The 20,844-nt window shown below is 42.5% G+C and overlaps 1 protein-coding gene across 1 annotated transcript in view; it reads right to left on the bottom strand.

The window, feature by feature from the left end:
- The window catches only part of ntn3 (netrin 3), a 102,352-nt gene that overhangs the window by 56,699 nt on the left and 24,809 nt on the right, over nucleotides 1-20,844 (bottom strand). The window contains exon 3 of the mRNA XM_033040728.1: nucleotides 3,184-3,372. Within this exon, the coding sequence (XP_032896619.1) occupies nucleotides 3,184-3,372 (189 nt within the window). The remainder of the gene's footprint in view (nucleotides 1-3,183; nucleotides 3,373-20,844) is intronic.

The following is a 20,844-nucleotide window of genomic DNA, read 5'->3' as shown; positions in this document are numbered from 1 at the left end:
TATCTACAGGAGTTGTCAGAGTACGTCAGAGTTCATCAAGCTTGTTTACTACTAACTCGTGTTAACATGGAGATATTTAAAGTCATCTTCTCCAAGAGGGTTTTTTATGCATCCATCCAAATATATGGCTGCAAATTTTTGAGAGATCATGAAAGGTAAAGGAAATAAAGAAAATTTTTGAAAAGTCCTTTGAAAACATAGCAACAAGATACTGAGTTGGAAGTCTAAGAAACGTTCAGTTTATTTGAACAGACACAAAATTTAATGAGAATATCAAAACCTCATTGGGGTTACATCACTAACACAAAAGATATGGGAATACGTTTTTGTTCTAATCAGACAAGTTCAGTGAAGGTTAATAAGAATTTCCAACAGTGACAAGCAACCTGGGGAAAGGACAATTCCAGCACAACCTGTGCTGACCCCAAACGTTGACAGCGTTTGGTTAACATTGAGAGGAGATCAAGAGAGGCTAAAGGCAGGAGGCGAAACAAGGAATTTGTGGGGTGAAGATGGAAGGGTATTATTTGGGAGGGAATTACAGGCTGGGACACGAAAATAAAGGCTTTCATTATTTATGTATAAAAATTTATAACAAAGGAATAACAAAATAATATTCAACAAAATGTGTAACAGATACCATTGGTGTCATGAACATGATGGGCCAAATAACCTCCTTCTGTGCTGAAAATGACTTATTCTATGATTTTATAACAAACTAAATTAATGGCGCGGCACAGTGGCGCAGCGGTAGAGTTACTGCTTCACAGCGCTAGAGTCCCGGGTTCGATCCCGACTACGGGTGCTGTCTATACGGAGTTTGTATGTTCTCCCCGTAACCGCGTGAGTTTTCTCCAAGATCTTTGGTTTCCTCCCACACTCCAAAGACGTACAAGTTGGTAGGTTAATTGGCTTGGTATAAATGTAAATTGTCCCTAGTGCGTGTAGGATAATGTTAATATGCGGGGATCGCTGGTCGGCGTGGACTTGGTGGGCCGAAGGGCCAGTTACTCTTTATCTCTAAACTAAACAAAACTTAATCAGAAGTTAATTAGGTCTGAAGAAGGGTCTCGACCCGAAACATCACCCATTCCTTCTCTCCAGAGATGCTGCCTGTCCCGCTGAATTACTCCAGCATTTTGTGTCTACCTTCAATTTAAACCAGCATCTGTTCTTTCCTACACACTTCCTAAACTTAATCAGGTCCTACTCTAAATCTAGACATAGAGCAGATTTCAGCTCTTAAGAAAATGTTATTGCACTTGAGCTATTACAACATAGATATGGCATAATGTCTTCGATGATGCAGGAATAAACACTAACATTCTGAATTAATCTTTGTACTCCACCTAATCTTTATCGTATTCATTTATTTGGTATATGAGTGTCACTTGCAATGGCAACCCAAGATGTTGCTGAGTCATCCTCATGGACATTGAAGTCCAACTGGTGAAGGTACTCCAATGGAACAATGATATATTTCCACTCAAGAGGGCGAGTAGCTTAGAATGGAACTTGTTGATGTCACCTACCGCAGCCGACCTTGAGGGTGTGGGAGGTAAGCCCCTACGTTCTTTCAACTGTCCTTTTGTTCTTACGTCCACTGCCGTCGCCGACTCCCACCACCCTCCTCTCTGGTCCACCGGGATGAACAGGGGCTAGGCTTGGCAGCTTCCCTCTCCAGGGGGGCTACTGGTTTGGCGGAGGGCAAGCCAGGCCTGCTGCTGGGGCATGGCAGAGTTCCATGGTCTCTGCGGATGGTTTGACAGCCCCGACCGCGGGAGAATAAAGAAGGAAGAAGATTAGACTTTATTGCCTTCCATCACAATGAGGAATGTGGGGAATCCGCTGTGGTGGATGTTTATGTTAACTTTTATGTTGTTGTGTGTCTTGTTGCTTTTTTTTAGTATGGCTGTATGGTAATTTGAATATCACGGTACCTTAATTGGTACATGTGACAATAAAAGACCTTTGAAACCTTTGAGGTTGGACAGACACGGATTGTTTTCTCTGGTATACGAAAGGTTGCAGGGGGACTGAGAGATGTATAAAGTTATGAGAGGCATAAATGGGGTAGACAGTCAGAACCTTTGGTTTAAGGCGAAGGGGGCTTAATTAAAGGGGATGTGCGGAGCCTGGTTTTTTTTATACAGAGGGTGGAGAGTGCCTAGAACGTGCTGCCAGTGATGGTGTTTGAGGCAGATACGATAGTGGCATTTAACAGGCTTTTGGATAGGCCTATTAATATGAAGGGAGTGGAGGGATGTGGAACCAAAAGTAGATCCATAATTGTTTGAATAAGAAAGCGAGGTCCCCAAACACCCAACTTCAATAGTGCTTCCGACTATGTGATGAACAGCCTGATTCCGAGTTGAAAACTTACTTCAACGATGTTGCACTTTCTTGGCAGACAAATAGCAACATTTCATAATCCATAGTCTTGATCTAGATGTCTATTTAAAATATCCACGTCCAGGCGGTTTAGAACTTGTCACAGTTTTGTTATGTTGAGTTTTATAGTGAGTCATACAATGAGTACGATAAGCAAGCAGAATGCTCAACTCTTCTAACTTGTTTATTATCGAATATAATCTGCAGAACATGTCTACCTTGAGGAGACAAAAGAGACTGCTACAAACCGAACACTGGAAGAACTCAGCAGGTCAACAACATGTGCTGATGCAAGACCTAGCACAAAATGTTGACGTACTACGTTTTCCTCCACAGATGCTACTTGACCTATCGAAATTTTCCATTGTTCATTATGCCTGAATCATAGTTAACTAAAAACCACACAAAAGGATTGGGAAACTCACTGTGGTTTATCAATCTGTTTCAACAAATACCTTTGTGTGACTGTCCAGCTCACCCTCTAACTGTTCTCGTGCCTGCCTGAGTTGTGACAGTTTATCACTCTCCAATCAATATTAATAGCCATTTTTAATAACAAGGAAGTACAGATGTTGGTTTATATCAAAGATAGACACAAAATGCTGGAGTAACTCAGCGGGTCAGGCAGCATCTCTGAAGAAAATGGATAACTGACATTTCGAGTCCATTTTCTCCAGAAATTCTGCTTGACCTGCTGAGTTTTGTGTTTATCTTTAATAGCTATCTGTCCCTTCATTCTGCTCCACATCCACGTGGTTAGATTGTTCATTTCACTGGAACATTTGCACATACCTCTGCAAGCTTTGCGGTGAGTAATAGCCTTGGTGAGGTCTCGATAGAATCCTTCCTTACAGTAGTGGCAATGTCGTCCTGCAGTATTGTGCCGACAATTTAGGCAAACGCCGCCGCTCTTTCGGCCGGAGAGCTTGTAAAGTTCCATGTTAAACCGGCATCGTCGAGCATGCAGATTGCAGCTACACGCTGAGGGAAACAAACACAAAATGTATCACAGACAGTAGGCAGCTACATGGTCGAGCACTTCAGCTGAAAGTATGAATTGGCCAATGATATCCAACTTTGGAAATGTGAAATGGGCAATGATCTAAAATGACAATTATACAACACCAGTATCTTACCTCCCCATCTCACGCCTGTGACATGCCCAAAAATCTACCTGTTCTGAATACCCACTGAATCCTCATTCAACACAACTTTGTACGAACACAGACCTGGCTCTACCGCACTACCACCTTACTTTATTCCCTGGTGTTGTGGATAATGAGGAAGGCTGTCTTAACACTATTGGAATTTTGCCCAAGACCCAGTATTGGATCAACAGAAATTCCTTTTAGGGAATTGTACATGTACACGGTTGAGAATTTCAGATTTGTGAATATTAAGCATCTCGGGGATTAGGCAAGAAAGTGGAGCTGAGACCAATGGTCAGATCAACCATTACTGTATTTAAAAATGGAGAAGGATCAAGGAGCTGTACTATTCCCAGCTACATCTTCATCGCAAGAATTAACACAGTGACCCTTCTCTGCATTTCCTCCTTTCTAAATAACAGTTAAATTGTTCACTTTAGTCCAAGTGATCTTACAAATGGCCTGTGCACATATTTACATTTGTGAACTCATCATTGCCTTGCCTGTGTTATTCAAAGTGTGGTCTCACCAATGTCCTGTACATGTTAAACTAAATATGGTCCCAGTAATGTTCTATGCACATTACTCCAAGTCTGGCCTCACCAATATCTTATGCCTGTTACTCCAAGCTTGGTTTCAAGAATGTATTACACAATACTCGTAATTTTTATCAATGCCCTGAACATAGAACATAGTACATGTACAGCACAAGAATGGAAATTCAAGAGTCAGGGGGCAGAGGTTAGTGGAGTGTCTATTATTAAGGAGAAGGAGCTTGGGAGGCATTTAGACTGATACTTAAATAGATACACCAAAGAAGGATAAAGGTTTAATGCAACCAAATGGGATTAGTGTGGATGGCAAAAAGATCAGCATGGATGTGGTGGGCTGAAGACTATAACTCTGTGATCCCAAGTGTGCCCTGTACACATTTCTATAAGTGTGGTCTCACCAATATTGTACAAATGTGACTAAATCGTGATCCAACCAATGCCCAAAGTACATTTCTCCAAGTGCGCATTCAGCAATGCAATGTACATACATTGCAGGTAACACATGAGACTTTGTACAGGCTGGGTTTATTCTCACTGGAAAACTGAATGACTTTATAGAGGTTTAACATTATGAGGGTTACAGAACATTGTACAACAGAGGAACAGGCCCTTTGGCACACCATGTCTGCACCAACCACGATGTCAATCTAAACTAATCCCATCTGCTTGCACATGATTTGTATCCCTCAATTCTTTGCTAGCTCATAACTCAGTCTAAATATCTCTTAAGCAATGCTTTCATATATGCTTCCACTACCTCGTTCCAGGCACACACCACTCTGTGTACAAAGAATTTGCCTTACATATCTCCTTTACACTTCCCCCTCTCATCTTAAATCCTGGAGAGAAAAAATATTTCCAACCATCCTATCCATGTAACTCATAATTAAATCTACTTTTATCAGATCACCTCTCAACCTCCAATGCTTCAGAGAAAACAACCTAAACTTGTCCAACCTTCCCTCAGATTCAGATAGGATTCAGATTATTATTACTTCATCTTATTGTTATATACCACAGGATGCAATGAAATTCTTAGTTAGCATGAAGCTCATAGAGTTATGAGTAAATACAATAAATAAAACAATAAATACAACTACGTTCTTAGGGCTGGATGTCTGAGATTTCAAGCTCCTGCACCTTATCCCAGAAGGTAGAAGGGAGAAAAGGGAATGGCCATAGTGGAACGCATCCTTGACGATACCTCTAGACTTCCTCATGCAATGCACTGGGAAAGTCGTCTGCAATCCTTCACTCTATGGCTGGAAGGGCTGGCCAACTCTGGTAGCAAATTGGAAGCACCACCCCCCACTACCAGAGTACCTCCGCAGTGTAATGTCCCTCACCCAAAGCACATGGGAATTATACTGCTCTGAGACCAGAAACTTAGTCTCAATCACTTTGTTTCCAGTCACTGCTCCTCATGCTCGTCACTGACCTCAAGGAATCAGAAAACCTGCTGAAACCTAATGCATTTGCTCTAATCTGTGCAACAGATGTTCCTGCACGCTCTGGGAAATACTACATGGGCAACACAGAGAGCATATGCAGTTTGGGTCAACAGCACCGAGGCACTGGAGGGGAGAAGGTGATTATTTACAAATCACAGCCAGATGTTAGCTGTGCAGCCCAACTCTGTTCACCAGCTCTGATCCACAAACACAGGCCAGAACGCACACTGAGAGAATAATCACCTCCTGGTTTTTGTTATTGGAGTTAACAGAACAATGGGAGCAGGCAGACCAGGAGAAGTGTCCACAAATAATATGAGAGGCTGGGTGAAAAATTAAGAGGGAGTAGTCAGTGGACAAGAGCCCTGAGTTACAGCAAAGGCAATAAAGGGAATGCACCACCCAGCAGGTTAATGGTCTGTGATCAATAAAACAGACACACTGACAGAGTAAAACCTATTTTTCGTGATACCAAGACCGAATAAATCTATTTAACTGGGGTTTAGGTGCCTAGGATGGGACATGGAGAAATCAGCCAATTCTTTCAATTACTTCCTCTGTATCCACACCATTGGTCAGATCCTCAAAAAAGTAATAAAAAACTAATGAAAAAAGACGTCTCTTTTATAAAGCCATTCTGTCAAATATGTTCTGCTTTTCGATCTTTGCCTGCCCCTTCCTCAGTGATGGGACTCCATCATTTTCCTGACATCTGATGTTTGCCACCAGTTGTGGACCTCACTCTACTCCATGCCATGCTGCACTCACTGTTTCCCAGTCCGTTGGGACATTTCCAGTGCATTTGGAAAGACGATCACCAATACATCCACAATTTCTGTAGATAACTCTTTCAGAAGCATTCTGTTAAACATGTACATCAAATGTTACACATTTTAACCTGATGTAACTTCACAACCCCAGTTTTCCCCTGATTCTAGAGCTATTTAAATTTGTTTCTTTTTTAAATTAATATGAAATACAATTATTTTGTAAAAATCATACACATAAGGTCACTCAGACCATGGTGTGAGTGCCAGTCAAAATAGAGCTACCCAACCTAAAACCTTCTTCCATAAGCCCACAAACATGCCCCTTCAATAACTCAGGCGAGTAGTAATTCTGATGAGAGTGTCTGACTCTGCCACCTTTCTAGGCAATGTTGCAGATGCTTACCACTCTCAGTGTGAATTCATCTTTCCTCGTCTCCCATCTAGTTGTCTTCTGGTTACAGGTGGTTCTGCAGTAATGTGCATTTGCATAATGCAAAATTGGATATAACACCATTCACGGTTTAGGGAACACTATTTGCATTACAGGGCCAAATTGATTATACAGGTAATATGATTTTGATCAGGAATTATAGAACCATTTAATAATCACTTTGGAAAGTGAAAAGCAGAAGAAAAAAAAAGCAATCCAAGATAAAATCCTATCACTTTCCATGTATTCATCCATCAGTAATCTGACAATATTGTTTTAAGAAATCAGTCCTTCAGTTTCACTGCAGGTGGCCTTTGAAATTGACAAGCGAATGTTCCTATTGACACATGCAGTGATACACTATCAAATAACGTAACATTTGCTTTTAGTACTTTGAACGCAGTGATAAAAATATAACATAGCAATTAAAAACACCTTTATCTTTACAAGTCTTGCCAAGAAAATAACTTTTTTATTGCAAGTCTTCATCAGTGATTGTGGGTTGGAGGGGTGAGAAAGCTGGAAGAGAAGTGGTGGCAGCAGGACAAAGCCTGGCAAGCAATCGGTGGATGTGGGTGAGAGGAGTTTTGATTGGCAGACTGTTGGACAAAGGCCAGAGATGCAAAGGAGATAAGGATAGAGAGTTGTCAATTGTGAAGTCAGAGGAAGGAGTACAGGTGGAAGGGTCCGTGTGGAGGACGAAGGGGAGAAATGGATGCAAATCCAGGTGGGGCACAGGGAAGAGTGGGACGGGGAGGGGGAGGGGGAGGTGGGAAAAGGGGGTTGTTTGTAGGCTAGTTACCTAAAATTGTTCATTGTTCATACCATTATTGCAAACAACCCAAGTGAACACAGGGTTGTTCCTCCAGTTTGCATGTGGCCTCATTCAGGCAATGGAACCGACCCAGGACAACACCTCGTCCACCTATCACTTACCAGGATTTGTCCCTTCCCCACTTCTCTTCCAGCTAACCCCTTCACCCCATCCTCCTCACCACAGCTCCTCTACCTCCGCCAAGCTCTTCCTTGCACTATTGACTTGACTATTGACTTGACTGTCAGCTAAAGCAGTCTTCAAAGAGATGATAAATGTGGTGAATCTGTGGAATTCTTTTCCACAGAAGACTGTGGAGGCCAAGTCAATGGATATTTTTAGATAGATAGATTCTTGATTAGTATGGGTGTCAGAAGTTATGGGGAGGTGGCAGGAGAATGGGGTTCGGAGGGAAAGATAGCTCAGCTATGATTGAATGGCAGAGTAGACTTGATACATAGATACATAGAAAATAGGTGCAGGAGTAGGCCATTCGGCCCTTCGAGCCTGCACCGCCATTCAATATGATCATGGCTGATCATCCAACTCAGTATCCCGTACCTGCCTTCTCTCCATACCCCCTGATCCCTTTAGCCACAAGGGCCACATCTAACTCCCTCTTAAATATAGCCAATGAACTGGCCTCAACTACCCTCTGTGGCAGAGAGTTCCAGAGATTCACCACTCTCTGTGTGAAAAGGTTTCTTCTCATCTCGGTCCTAAAGGATTTCCCCCTTATCCTTAAGCTGTGACCCCTTGTCCTGGACTTCCCCAACATCGGGAACAATCTTCCTGCATCTAGCCTGTCCAACCCCATAAGAATTTTGTACGTTTCTATAAGATCCCCTCTCAATCTCCTAAATTCTAGCGAGTATAAGCCAAGTCTATCCAGTCTTTCTTCATATGAAAGTCCTGACATCCCAGGAATCAGTCTGGTGAACCTTCTCTGCACTCCCTCTATGGCTATAATGTCCTTCCTCAGATTTGGAGACCAAAACTGTACGCAATACTCCAGGTGTGGTCTCACCAAGGCCCTGTACAACTGCAGTAGAACCTCCCTGCTCCTTTACTCAAATCCTTTTGCTATGAACAACACTCAATTATTCTGTTATTGAACTTCAATTTTGCAATATTTTTTATTCCACTTCAATTGCGCACCATTCTCCTGTTTTACACTCATTATTGTAATTATTGTTGTATTATCATTACTGTATGGATACTGTTTACTCTTTGAGCTTCATGTGAACAAGGAATTTCATTGCACCCTGGTCGAAAAGACAATATACTAATCAGGATTTGAATCTGCCTAACTTTTGACAGGCTTACTTTTGCTGATCTTTTTCTCGTAACATACTTATCCAGGCTCATAAATAGTTTTTTGTGTTTTTTTGCCAGCTTTCCCTTATATTCCACTCACCATTTCCATATCAGTCTGTGGTTCTCTGCCAAATTCTAAATTCCAGAATTTGATGGACCGAATGGCCTAATTCTGTTCCTATCACTTATGACACATGGCTTTATGGCCAAATGCAAGACCTAATTTGAGAACCAATCTTAACGCCTTCTGCAATTACCTTAACACTTATGGAATTATGGTCCCTATTCTAAAGTGTTACCTACTGTCACTTCCATAACTTGTCCAGTTTCATTTCCTAAGGTAAGGCTGGGTACTGCCCCTTCATCAGGAGGACTCTGAGAAAACTTTCTTGGATGCACTTAATAAATTCCACCCCATCCAAGTCCCTCGCACAAACCAACCTAGATCAATAATGAGAGTAATAAAATCTCTCTTTTGCTCGTCCTCATTGCATTTGCATACATATCTATTCCTCTAATTCAAGTTGACGATTGGGAGGCTTGTAAAACAGCAGCAAATTAATTATCCCTCGTTTACTCCTAAATTCCACTGCCTCGATGGACAATACCTCCAGGGTATCATACATTATGTTCTCCCTGATCAGTAACTCTCGCTCCCCTTTCACATCTGGAACCTCCGCTCCCATAATAGAAAGGGCTAATTGATGATTAGTATTTAAGAGACATTTATAAAAAGATAGAATATTTATATAAAGACTATAAATAATTTAGTTCAATCTGAAACTCGGGTCTTAAATTTGAATAAGACAATGTATGAAGTATGAACCATGACAGATTTGGAAACTATTAAAAGGTATGGCATAAACCAAAAATTGTAACATATTAAGATTTATTGTAAGATTTACAAGAAATATTGATCCCTATAGGACAAAAAAAAACTGGTGTGGCTGTGACTATCAAGCAGTTAAAGATTAAGATCAAAGGAAACGGCATATAACCTTGCCAAATAAAATAGCTGTAAGTTTGAGGATTGGGAACATTTTAGAATTTAGCAGAGAACCACAGACTGATATGGAAATGGTGAGTGGAATATAAGGGAAAGCTGGCAAAAAAACACAAAAAACTATTTATGAGCCTGGATAAGTATGTTACGAGAAAAAGATCAGCAAAAGTAAGCCTGTCAAAAGTTAGGCAGATTCAAATCCTGATTAGTATATTGTCTTTTCGACCAGGGTGCAATGAAATTCCTTGTTCACATGAAGCTCAAAGAGTAAACAGTATCCATACAGTAATGATAATACAACAATAATTACAATAATGAGTGTAAAACAGGAGAATGGTGCGCAATTGAAGTGGAATAAAAAATATTGCAAAATTGAAGTTCAATAACAGAATAATTGAGTGTTGTTAACATAGTGAAAAGTAAGAGTATGTGCAGCACCTCCGGGATGGGGACGTGAAAGAAGTGATTGATTCCGGAGTTCAGATTGTTTTCCCATGGATGTAAATATTAAACACTTGAAGTCATAGCTTTAAGGTGAGAGGGGCTAAATTTAAAGTAGATGTGCAGGAACATTTTTGTTTACACAGAGAGTGGTGGCTGCCTGGAACACGCTGCCAGGGGTGGTGGAAGTAGATATGATAGGGATATTTAAGAAGCTTTTAGATAGGAACGTGGATATGAAGCACATGCAGGCAGAGGAGATTAGTTTAACCTGGCCTCTGGTTCGGCATGGATATTGCGGGCCGAAGGACCTGTTCCTGTGCTGCACCGTTCTGTGTTCTGTAAATTGGATGTCAGTGGGGAAGTAGATCTTAAATTTGGACATCCAAACTTTCAAGCTCCGGCATCTTTTCCCAAAAGGTAGGAGAGATGAGGTAGTATGACCAGGGTGGCAGGCATCCATGGCGATACGTCCAGCCTTCCAGATCCAATGCATTATGAAGATGGACTGGATGGAAGGAAGTGACGAGCCTATGGACTGGGCTGTGTTCATAAGGTCATAAGTGATGGGAGCAGAATTAGGCCATTCGGCCCATCAAGTCTACTCCACCATTCAATCATGGCTGATCTATCGCTCCCTCCTAACCCCATTCTCCTGGCGTTTCGCCATGACCCCTGTACAAATCAAGAATCTATCTATCTCTGCCTTAAAAATATCCATAGTCTTGGCCTCCACAGCCTTCTGTGACAAAGAATTCCACAAATTCACCACCCTCTGACTAAAAAAAAATCCTCATCATCTTCATAAAGGAACACCCTTTAATTCTGAGGTTATAGCCTCTAGTCCTAGACTCTCCCACTAGTGGAACATCCTTTCCCCATCCAATCTATCCAAGCCTTCACTATTCGGTACGTTTCAATGAGGCCACCCCTCATTCGTCTAAACTCCAGCGAGTACAGGCCCAGTGCCGTCAAATGTTCATCATATGTTAACCCATGCATTGGTGATCATTTTCCAATATTCTGAAGACTCTGGATCAGTTCCTGTGGACTGGAGGGTAGCCAATGTAACCCCACTTTTTAAGAAAGGAGGGGGAGAGAAAATGGGGAATTATAGACCAGATGCTCGAGTCGATTATTAAAGGAAGCAGCGCTTTTGGAAAGCCGTGACAGGATTAGTCAAAGTCAGCATGGATTTATAAGTATAAGTATAAGTATCCTTTATTGTCATTCAGCCCTTTCAGTCTGAACAAAATTTCGTGCCTTGCAGTCATACATAGAATAAAATAAGTGAGTCCACCAGGCACCTCCTCACTGTGATGGAAGGCAAAAGTCTTAAAGTCCTTGTCTCTTTCCTCCTTGTTCTCCCTCTGCACTGAGGCGATCCAGCCTTCCGATGTTGTGACCCCACCAGGTGATGGTAAGTAAGTCAGTCCCGCGGCTGAATCCGAGCTCCGCGAACGGGCCGGTTCAAACTCCGCGGCCCGGGGCGGTTGAAGCTGCCGCCCTCTAATCAGGCGGACGAAGTTGTTGTTGCGGGAGCTCCGGTAAAACAGGTCACCAACCTGTGCCCTGGGAGCTCCCGACGATGTCGTCCACTGGGCCCACGCGGGGTAGGCCATTTAGGACTGAGATGAGGAAAAACTTTTTCACTCAGAGAGTTGTGAATCTGTGGAATTCGCTACCACAGAAGGCAGTGGAGGCCAATTCACTGGATGTTTTCAAGAGAGAGTAAAGGGCGTGTCCCCCACATACATGTCCTTGGCACGCAAATTACGCGACTATGTTAACAACACTCAATTATTACGCGGTCCCACTGAGAAGCGCGGAGGGGTATGTAGTTGTGTGCGACATCGCGCGGGGCTCCGAAATATTTGTAGCGAACAAAATCTTCGCGCGCCAACGGCCTGTCACGGAACTGACCGCCAAAGTGGAACAGGCCCGAGACCCTGGTGCGACGCAGCGTCTCTCCTCCAACAGCAGCAGAAGCAGGCAAACGATCGCCGAACTCGACCTGGGGCTCATGGCCGTTGCGGTCCGGATCCGCCCCCACTTCAACTCCCAGAGCGGGGCCAAGAAAATTGAAGATGGACACAAAATGCAGGAGTATTCAGCAGGACCGGCAGCATCTCTGGAGAGAAGCAATGGGTGACGTTTCGGGTCAAGACCCTTCTTTTCAGACTGAAGAAGAGTCTCGACATGAAACGTCACCCATTGCTTCTCTCCAGAGATGCTGCCGGTTCCACTGAGTTACTTCAGCTTTGTGTCCATCTTCAAATGATGTCACGCGCTCCAGACGGCTGTGTGTGCGCATGAAATCGCGCGCAACCTTCGCGGGACTGTCGCGGCTCAACGCGACCACGAGGTTGCGTAATTTGCGTGCCTAGGACACGCAAGTGGGACAGGCCCTTTAGATTAAACTCTTAGGGCTAACGGAATCAAGGGATATGGTGAAAAAGCAGGAAGGGGGTGCTGATTTTGCATGATCAGCCGTGATCATATTAAAAGGCTCATATTCTCCAGTCTAGTTAAATTTCATTGACCCAAAAGGTTATCTCGCCTTTTCTTTCTACAGGTTGCCAAGAATCAAGAAGGTCAGTCAAGAGTGTTCAATTGTAATATGTTCCGACAACGGAACAATGAAATTCCTACTTGCAGCAGCTTAACAGGCTTTTAAACGCAATTAACACAGATAATGTCCAGCAATCAAAAATATTTTACAGCTACTACAATCAGTCTGAAGCAGGGTCCTGGCCCAAAACATCACCTATCCATTTTCTCCACAGATGCTGCCTGACCCTCTGAGTTACTCCAGCATTTTGTGTCCATCTAAGGTATAAGGTTTTGAGGAGTATATAGGGTAAATAGGTAGAAGTTTTTACCCATGTTAGGGATATAAAATACAAGATGGTATAATTTTAAGGTAAGAGGTAGTATTAAGCCGTGTCTGAGGCGTAAGCTGTTTAAACGGAGAGTGGTTGATATTTGAAATACCCCATAAAATGAGGTAGTGGAATCAGATATAATTATCATGTCTAAGAGGCATTTAGAGCCCTACTTAAATAATCATAGCATAGAAGGATATGGACCTTGTGAAGGCAAATAGGATTAGTGTAGATGGGCAAAACAGGTCAGCCTGGTTGCTGTGGGCTGAAGGGCCTGATTCTCCACTGTACATCGCTATGACAACAGGGCAATTGGACAAAATTATTCCAACTAGTCAGTGTGTTTGTGATCAGGGGCAGTCCAAGAATTCAAAGCCAGAGTACAGGGGTGAAGACATTTCCATACACACAACATGGAAGAAATTTGGAACTCTTCCATAAATTGCAATTGATGCTAGTTTAAATCTGGGAATAATAGATTTTTGTTAACTAAATATATTAAGATACATGCAGAAAAGGCACCTGTATGACATTAGGCCGTTATTAAGACTTGATCCCAGAATGACGGAATGCACTCTAGAGACTGAATGACTCTGGTGTTGCGTTTTTTTTGTTTTAATTTTAAAGATAAAGCGCAGAAACAGGCCCATCTGCCCAACGAGTCTGCACCGACCAGTGATCCCCGCACATTAACACTATCCTACACACACTCGGGACAGTTTATATTTATACCAAGCCAATTAACCTACAAACCTGTACGTCTGTGGAGTATGGGAGGAAACCGGAAAAACCCATGCGGTCACAGGGAGAATGTACAAACTCCGTACAGACAATATCCGTAGTCAGGATCAAATCCAGGTCTCCGGCGCTACAAAATGTAAGGCAGCAACTCTACCGTAGCACCGCCGTGCCACCCCGTGCCGTGCCCTGCCGTGTTCTTCTTTCTTTGAGACTTTAATGGAACAGAGAGAGATTTAGTTTGAATCTAACCCAAACCTGCCCTGACTCTGCATGATGGGGTGGAAAGTGGGTATTTGTAACTTACTTCTAACCTCCTGATATGGCTACTCGATTCCCAAAATGTAAATTGATACAATTCTTACAATTCCTGGCCCTCCTCTTTATGAACAGGAATTGCTAATGTCACATCAAAGTGTTGACTGTACCATGTGTAATAATACTTAAGGAAACCAACCAGCAAACTGCTGTAACGAGCTACACTAGGACTCCTAACACTTATTCACAGCTACCATTGGCTTCCACTTTACAAGCATCACAAAGACCTGCGCATGATTATCATCTGTTAAAATGCACATTGAGCTGGCGCAACTACCTCTCAACAGGAGCCTGTCCATGGTGAGGGGGCTCCTAAAACTGTCGGCTGTTAAAATGGATTTATTTGAAGATTTTACGAGTTTCCTGAGAAAACGATTACTGTCGGACTCTAGAATTGAGACTGATTCTGTCAAATCCATTTTATAAGTTCTCTGTGCCTGGTTGGCTTTGCCTTGGCTGCCTCCTCTGATCCTTTAGCACGCAAGCATCTGCTTCCAGACTGCACGAGTGCAGACAAAGCTCATTCGCAGAATTTCAAACAGCTAATCATGGCACTGCTTTGGATTGTTGGAAGTCTGTTCCAGGGACACCACGCCTAACTCTCCCCACCCACCCCAGGGATCATACGAGACCCTGTGAGACCCTGTGAGTGCTTTAGCATAGTACTTATATTACTGAATTTGGAGACCAGCCCAGTCAAACTAGCAAAGTTCTTCTCATGAACATCTGGGAACGTGTATCAGGAGATCTGACCTTCACAACAGCCAAGCAACAGCCTGACTCAGTTGTATTTGCAGAATCATACCTTTCAACCCACATCCAAAAACTTCCATTATTACCTCTGGTATGCTCTGCTCCACCAGTAGGACAGAGCCACCAGCGTGTCTGGTATAGTGATATGCAGGCAGGAGGGAGTGGTGCTCTAAGGCCTCAACAGTGACACTGAATCATATGCAGAAGATTAAACCACATGGGTTCCAAGGCAAACTAGCTCAATGGGTCCAAAATTAGTTTTGATTGTATTGGTAATAGGAGGCAGACAGTGGTGGTGAAACAATGCCTCTGATTGAAAGCCTGTGGCCAATGGAGTTCCACAGGAGTTGATTATGTGAATGTTGTTGGTTTTAATTGCTATTAATGTATTGAATGTGAATGTCAGAGGTTTCATTAGTAGGTTTAGAAAGAACACAAAAGTTGTAGCTGATGTGTACAGCAGGGAAGGTTGTTCAAGGGTATAGTAAGATAGTAAGATATAGATCAGGTGTAAAGCTGGGTGGAGCATTGCTAGACGGAATTTAATCCCAACAAATGTGACGTGATGCATTTCCACGTCACATTTGCGACGTGGAATTTAGTTAATGCAATGTCCAATGCAAGTCAGTTAGGAAAACAGTCTTTCCAGGTGAAGCAGTGATTCACTTCACTTGTAAAAATAGGAATAAAATGAAAATTCACCAAATTGATTCTGCGAAGGGGGTCTTTGTCCATTAGGATAGATTGATATTACCCTATCTTACAATAGCTGGACCTCCACTCTATTGAGTTTATAAGAACGAGGGATGCTCTTGTTGGAGTATAAGATTCTTAAGGCAGACAGGGTAGATGCAGGGATGTTGTTTTCTCTGACTAGGAGATGAAGAACCAGGGGTCACAATCTCAAAATAAGACAATGACTAAACAATATTGATACAAAAAAGATTTTTCACTCAGCGTATCTTTTGAATTCTTTACCCAAGAGGACTATGAAGTCTGAGATCCTGAATATACTCAAGGCCAAGATGAATAAATTGTTAGATATTAAGGGTAATATCTTACCTTTACCTTTATTAATAAAACAATAAAAGGTTATTGTGGGAGAGTACAAGGACGGGCTTAGTGAATGGTGGAGCAGGCACAAATGGCTATGGGACATATTCCTTCTTCAATTTCTCATGTCCTTATGTTCTTGTATGCTATCAGCCTTTCAAACAAGACCATCAATCTTTTTTCCTTCCTCATTATTCACATGCTAACTTTCTGTATTCACATAATCGTTATACACACTAGGTGAATCAGGTAGCATCTCCAGAGGATATGGATAGGCAACGTTTCAGGTTTATTCATGTGTTATCCCATCTTTATTCATGTCCTCCAGAGATGCTGCCCGACCAGCTGAGTTACTCCAGCACTTTGTGGTGGATAATAAAAATCTTTTTCCATGGTGGGGGCATAAAAACCAAAAGAGCATAGTTTTAAGGTGTGAGAAAGGAGTTTTAAAGTGGATCTGAGGGAACAGTATTTTCTCAGAGAGTTGTTGTTATCTAGAATTTGCTGCCAGAGGAAGGATATGGATCTCATGCAGGTAAATATAATTCAGCACATACATAAAATAGTAAGCATAGACATTTCGTACCAAAGGGCCCAACTTGGTTCTGTACGATCCTATGACTCTGCAGCTTTTAAATTTGGCATTTTGCAACATGAGGGCAGATGGCAAAACTTGCACAAGGAAGTAGAACTTGCAAATCAGAGAGTTTTATGGATGGGTTTCCAGAGGTTAGGAAGTCCAGGTCTAAATTTGCCGTGAAAGGTTAATTTGAAAAAACATTCAAGATGCTCAAGACCATCTCAGCCAAAGCAACCACTTGATTCGCACACCATCCACCAATGCCATCAGGACTGAAATCTGGTTGCACTGCGTTCTTCTTCTTCGGCAGTCCTTGAGGATCAAGGATGACCTGGTTATACAATCATTTTGTGGGTTCTGAGATAACCGAAGAGGCCAATGTGAGAAACTGCAGCCACATTGACACCTCATTCTGAACTTTGGCACAGGATGAGATTACCAGGCAGGCAAAGCAAAGATAATTAGATAGATCCTCCCAAACCTTTATGATTTTGTGGCCAAATTTGCAGATGATACGAAGGTAGGTGGAGGGGCAGGTAATGTTAAGGAAACAGTGAGTGCGCAGAAGGACTTGGACGGATTGGGAGAGTGGGCAAAGAAATGACATATGCAATAAAACATAGCAAAGTGTACAGTCATGCATTTTGGTCGAAGATTGATTCGGATTGGAACCAGACCCTGCACTGTCTTCTGGGCTCAATAATATTATTGAGTAAAATATATTAGTGAGTAAAAATGTGCGATGGATTATGAACAACAACTAGATTAAAATACTCCCATTTCCCTTTAAGTTAGTACGAAGGAAATGCTAACTACTCCACATGTGAGGCACGAGTGAAAAGGCTTTAAAAATCACTGCAGGTATTTCACTCAAATTATACATATGCTCATTGTGTAGGTTGTAAAATCACACACTTAAACTGAGCATGCCCTCAGTACACATTTAGAACAGGTGCCCAGCAATAAACAGAGGCAAATGTTGGCTCACACACCATCCACCAATAAAGCTAGCTATCAACTTACAATTAACAGCAGCACATTCATATGGAAAATGCTGCAAACTTCAAAGCAGTGTTGAATGCAGGGGGAATCGAAGCTTTCCCCTCCTTTGACCTGTTCAATTGGTGACTAGGGTTGCTGTTAACGATCACAGACTGCAGTGTTACCCTCAAACTCAGTCCCTTTAATTATTGCCCTTTTTAAACAGGAAGGTTTTGTGGTCCTTCTGTGCGGTAGAGGACGTTAAAGCTGAGACCGAAAATGACATTCTTAAAGATGAATTTTAGAAGGGTGAAGGGTGTTAGGGTTTTCGGATGGGTCAACCCATTTGAACTGTGGAGGGAATGTGTAAGGGCAGAATCAGGGAATTATACCAATGGAGTGAGGTGCTCAGAATGCGTGGGAGTGTGGAGATCAAGATGGACATATGCGTGAGAACGTGTAGATATTGGGAAGGACAGCAGTGTGGGAGTGTATGGAGCACGTGGCACTGTGGGACAATAGTTAATGCTCGTGCCTGTGCTGCCATTTTTGGTATCATTGGTTAATCACGGCCCCTGCATTCAAATTCATGCCATTTACATGTACCATAAAAACTTAGGAAGCGATTATTAAGCTCTGTAGAACTCCTTCTCCAGGCATTCAGGCACTAAATGTTGCCTCAACAATCAAACCTTGCTTTCTCCAATCATGACATTTTTAATCCAATGTACATTTTCCCTTGGATCTGATGTATATTTACTTTCCTGATCAATTTCCCTGAATAACTTCTTCAAGTGTCTTGCAAAAGTCCACTATCCAATGTGCCAACCTAATGAAATCTCATCACTCGTCAAGCACTGGTATTCCTTAGTAAATCCTCATTTTGCCCGTACCACTGCCCAAAAATAAAACAAGAAATTTGGCAAAGCCAAACCTCCATTTATCTTTGACTTTCATAAATGTTTTTTACTTATTCTATGATTCTTATAATCCCAGATAAAACTTGTAACAATGGAGTCGACTTTTTTGAAAAAGGTTTTTGGGATATATATCGGGATTAATTGAAATAGGTACAGTAGTTGCGGTAAGAAGATCATTAAGCTCAATCTATGAGGGAGAGAAGGGAGGCAGAGATTTCAGGGCTATCATTAGCCTCAAAAAACATATTAATCTGTTTTACGAGGTATTCACTACATACCTTTTCTTTTAAGATTTGGGGATTAAGTCTCCATTGTGGCTGTGTCTCTACCATTCCGTTTAGTTTAATCATAAATGTTAGTGGAGCATGGTCTGAACTGAGAAGGGATTTAAAAATCATCCACATTGTCAGGTCTACGAATAGACCACACTTGGCAATAATCAAATATTTCAAGCAATTGGGAGTATGCTTGAGGGCTAATGAGGAAAGTATCTTTTCCACTCCAATGTTCGTGAGGATCCAAAACTCACTGCCCAAAACAAAACAAAAATGGAGACAACAACTCTGAGCTCGACTTTCTGCTACATTCACTAAACGAGGGGTCTGCAACCTACGGCTCCCGGGCCGAATGTGGCCCGTAACCCAAAATTATCCGGCCCACAGGCAGATTTTGTTTCCCGTATTCATCCGGCCCGCCCAGCATCCGCCTGAGCGCGGTCGAGCACCCGCCCCAAACGCAGCTGAGCTCTGGCTATAGTGCATCCTGCGCAAAGCCGCCGGCACGGCCGTGCACCTTCTGTGAACACGTTTAAGAAAGAACTGTAGATGCTGCAAAAATCGAAGGTAGACAAAAATGCTGGAGAAACATGCAAGGATTGCATGAGGCTGCCTCACCCGCTGAGTTTCTCCAGCATTTTTGTGTACCTTATGTGAACAAGTGAAGTGATGCGTGCCACCCGGGGCGGGATCCATGTGTACACGTGATAGATGTGGCCCGCCATCCGCTCACAGACATGCGTCCCAGCCCCTATGCAGAACAAGGTTGCCGACCCCTGCACTAAACTCTCACCCTCAGCCAAACCTTCCTTAGCCAGCAAGGCAATCATTCATTGCAACTAATCATAAACCCATATCAAGCATTACTGAATTTGAGTTTTATTTTTACAAAATTTCATTGAAAATTATGTTAGTTGAATACTTGGCACTAGTTTCTAGTTTTCTGCTACACTGAGGCAGAGATTATTCAGGTAATACTATGAAAAGTGTAACATTTTGTGTTTATATTAAATACAACTTCTGGCAAAATCACTCATGCGAGAACGAATCTGTTCAACAACAGATGACTTCACTGGGAATAATATGCTTCTCAAGATGCCAAGGAGGAAGCTGCCTACATAAGTTTACCCTAATAACAACGTTTTGCAGGGAATGTCTTTCTTTTCCAATGTTGAATGTCTGTTTGCACAAGCAGCTATTCCCATGTTCCAGGAGAGGATTCAACAAACTGAATGACGTATGGCTGGTTCTGTGGTTGGCCAGACATCAGTCTAGGCTACAGGTCACAGTTTATAGAATTATGAGAGGCATAGATATGGTTGACAGTAAGAACCCCTCTTCCAGGGTGGAAATGTAAAAGACTAGACGGCACAGCTTAAAGGTGTGAGGGACAAGGTTAAAGGAGATGTGCTGGGTAGGATTTTTACACAGTGGTGGGTGCCTGGGATGCACTGGCAGAGGTGGTGGTAGAGGCAGATACGATAATGGTGCTTAAAAGGCTTTGGATAGGCACATGCAGAGAATGAAGGGATATTTATCTCATGTGCAGGCAGATTAGTTTAACCTGGCATTATCTTCAGCATGGACAATGTGGGCCAAAGGGCCTGTTCCTGTGCTGTATGTTCTATTGGGAACTGTAGGTGATCGTGTTGAGGTCAGTGACCACAGCTGCGGTAGACATACGTCAGGCTGCTCCGACTACAGGTCAACAGCTGCTAATCTGTGGCTGGATCCAACACCAACAGCTCCCTGGCCTGCATTGCACAGGCTCATGAGATAGTTAAAGCTTGGAATGAGGCAATTCAACATTCATCTCGTTGAACCTATACTGGTCCTACTCCCCCACCCTGTTAGTATTTAGTTTCAAATGCTTAGTTCACTTTTAAACTAAACTTGTCTGTCTCCAGTCATCCCCCCATCATTGCCACCAATATGACCCATTTGCAGTGTAAGAAATGTCTGCCTGGTGTCACTTTGGATTATTTTCTCGATCACCTTCATTCTCTGTTCCTGGTACATGAC

Source organism: Amblyraja radiata, chromosome 22 (genome assembly GCF_010909765.2).
Source record: "Amblyraja radiata isolate CabotCenter1 chromosome 22, sAmbRad1.1.pri, whole genome shotgun sequence".
Taxonomy (NCBI): domain Eukaryota; kingdom Metazoa; phylum Chordata; class Chondrichthyes; order Rajiformes; family Rajidae; genus Amblyraja; species Amblyraja radiata.
Note: the sequence above shows the minus strand (reverse complement) of the source record. Positions and strands in the feature narration are given on the sequence as shown.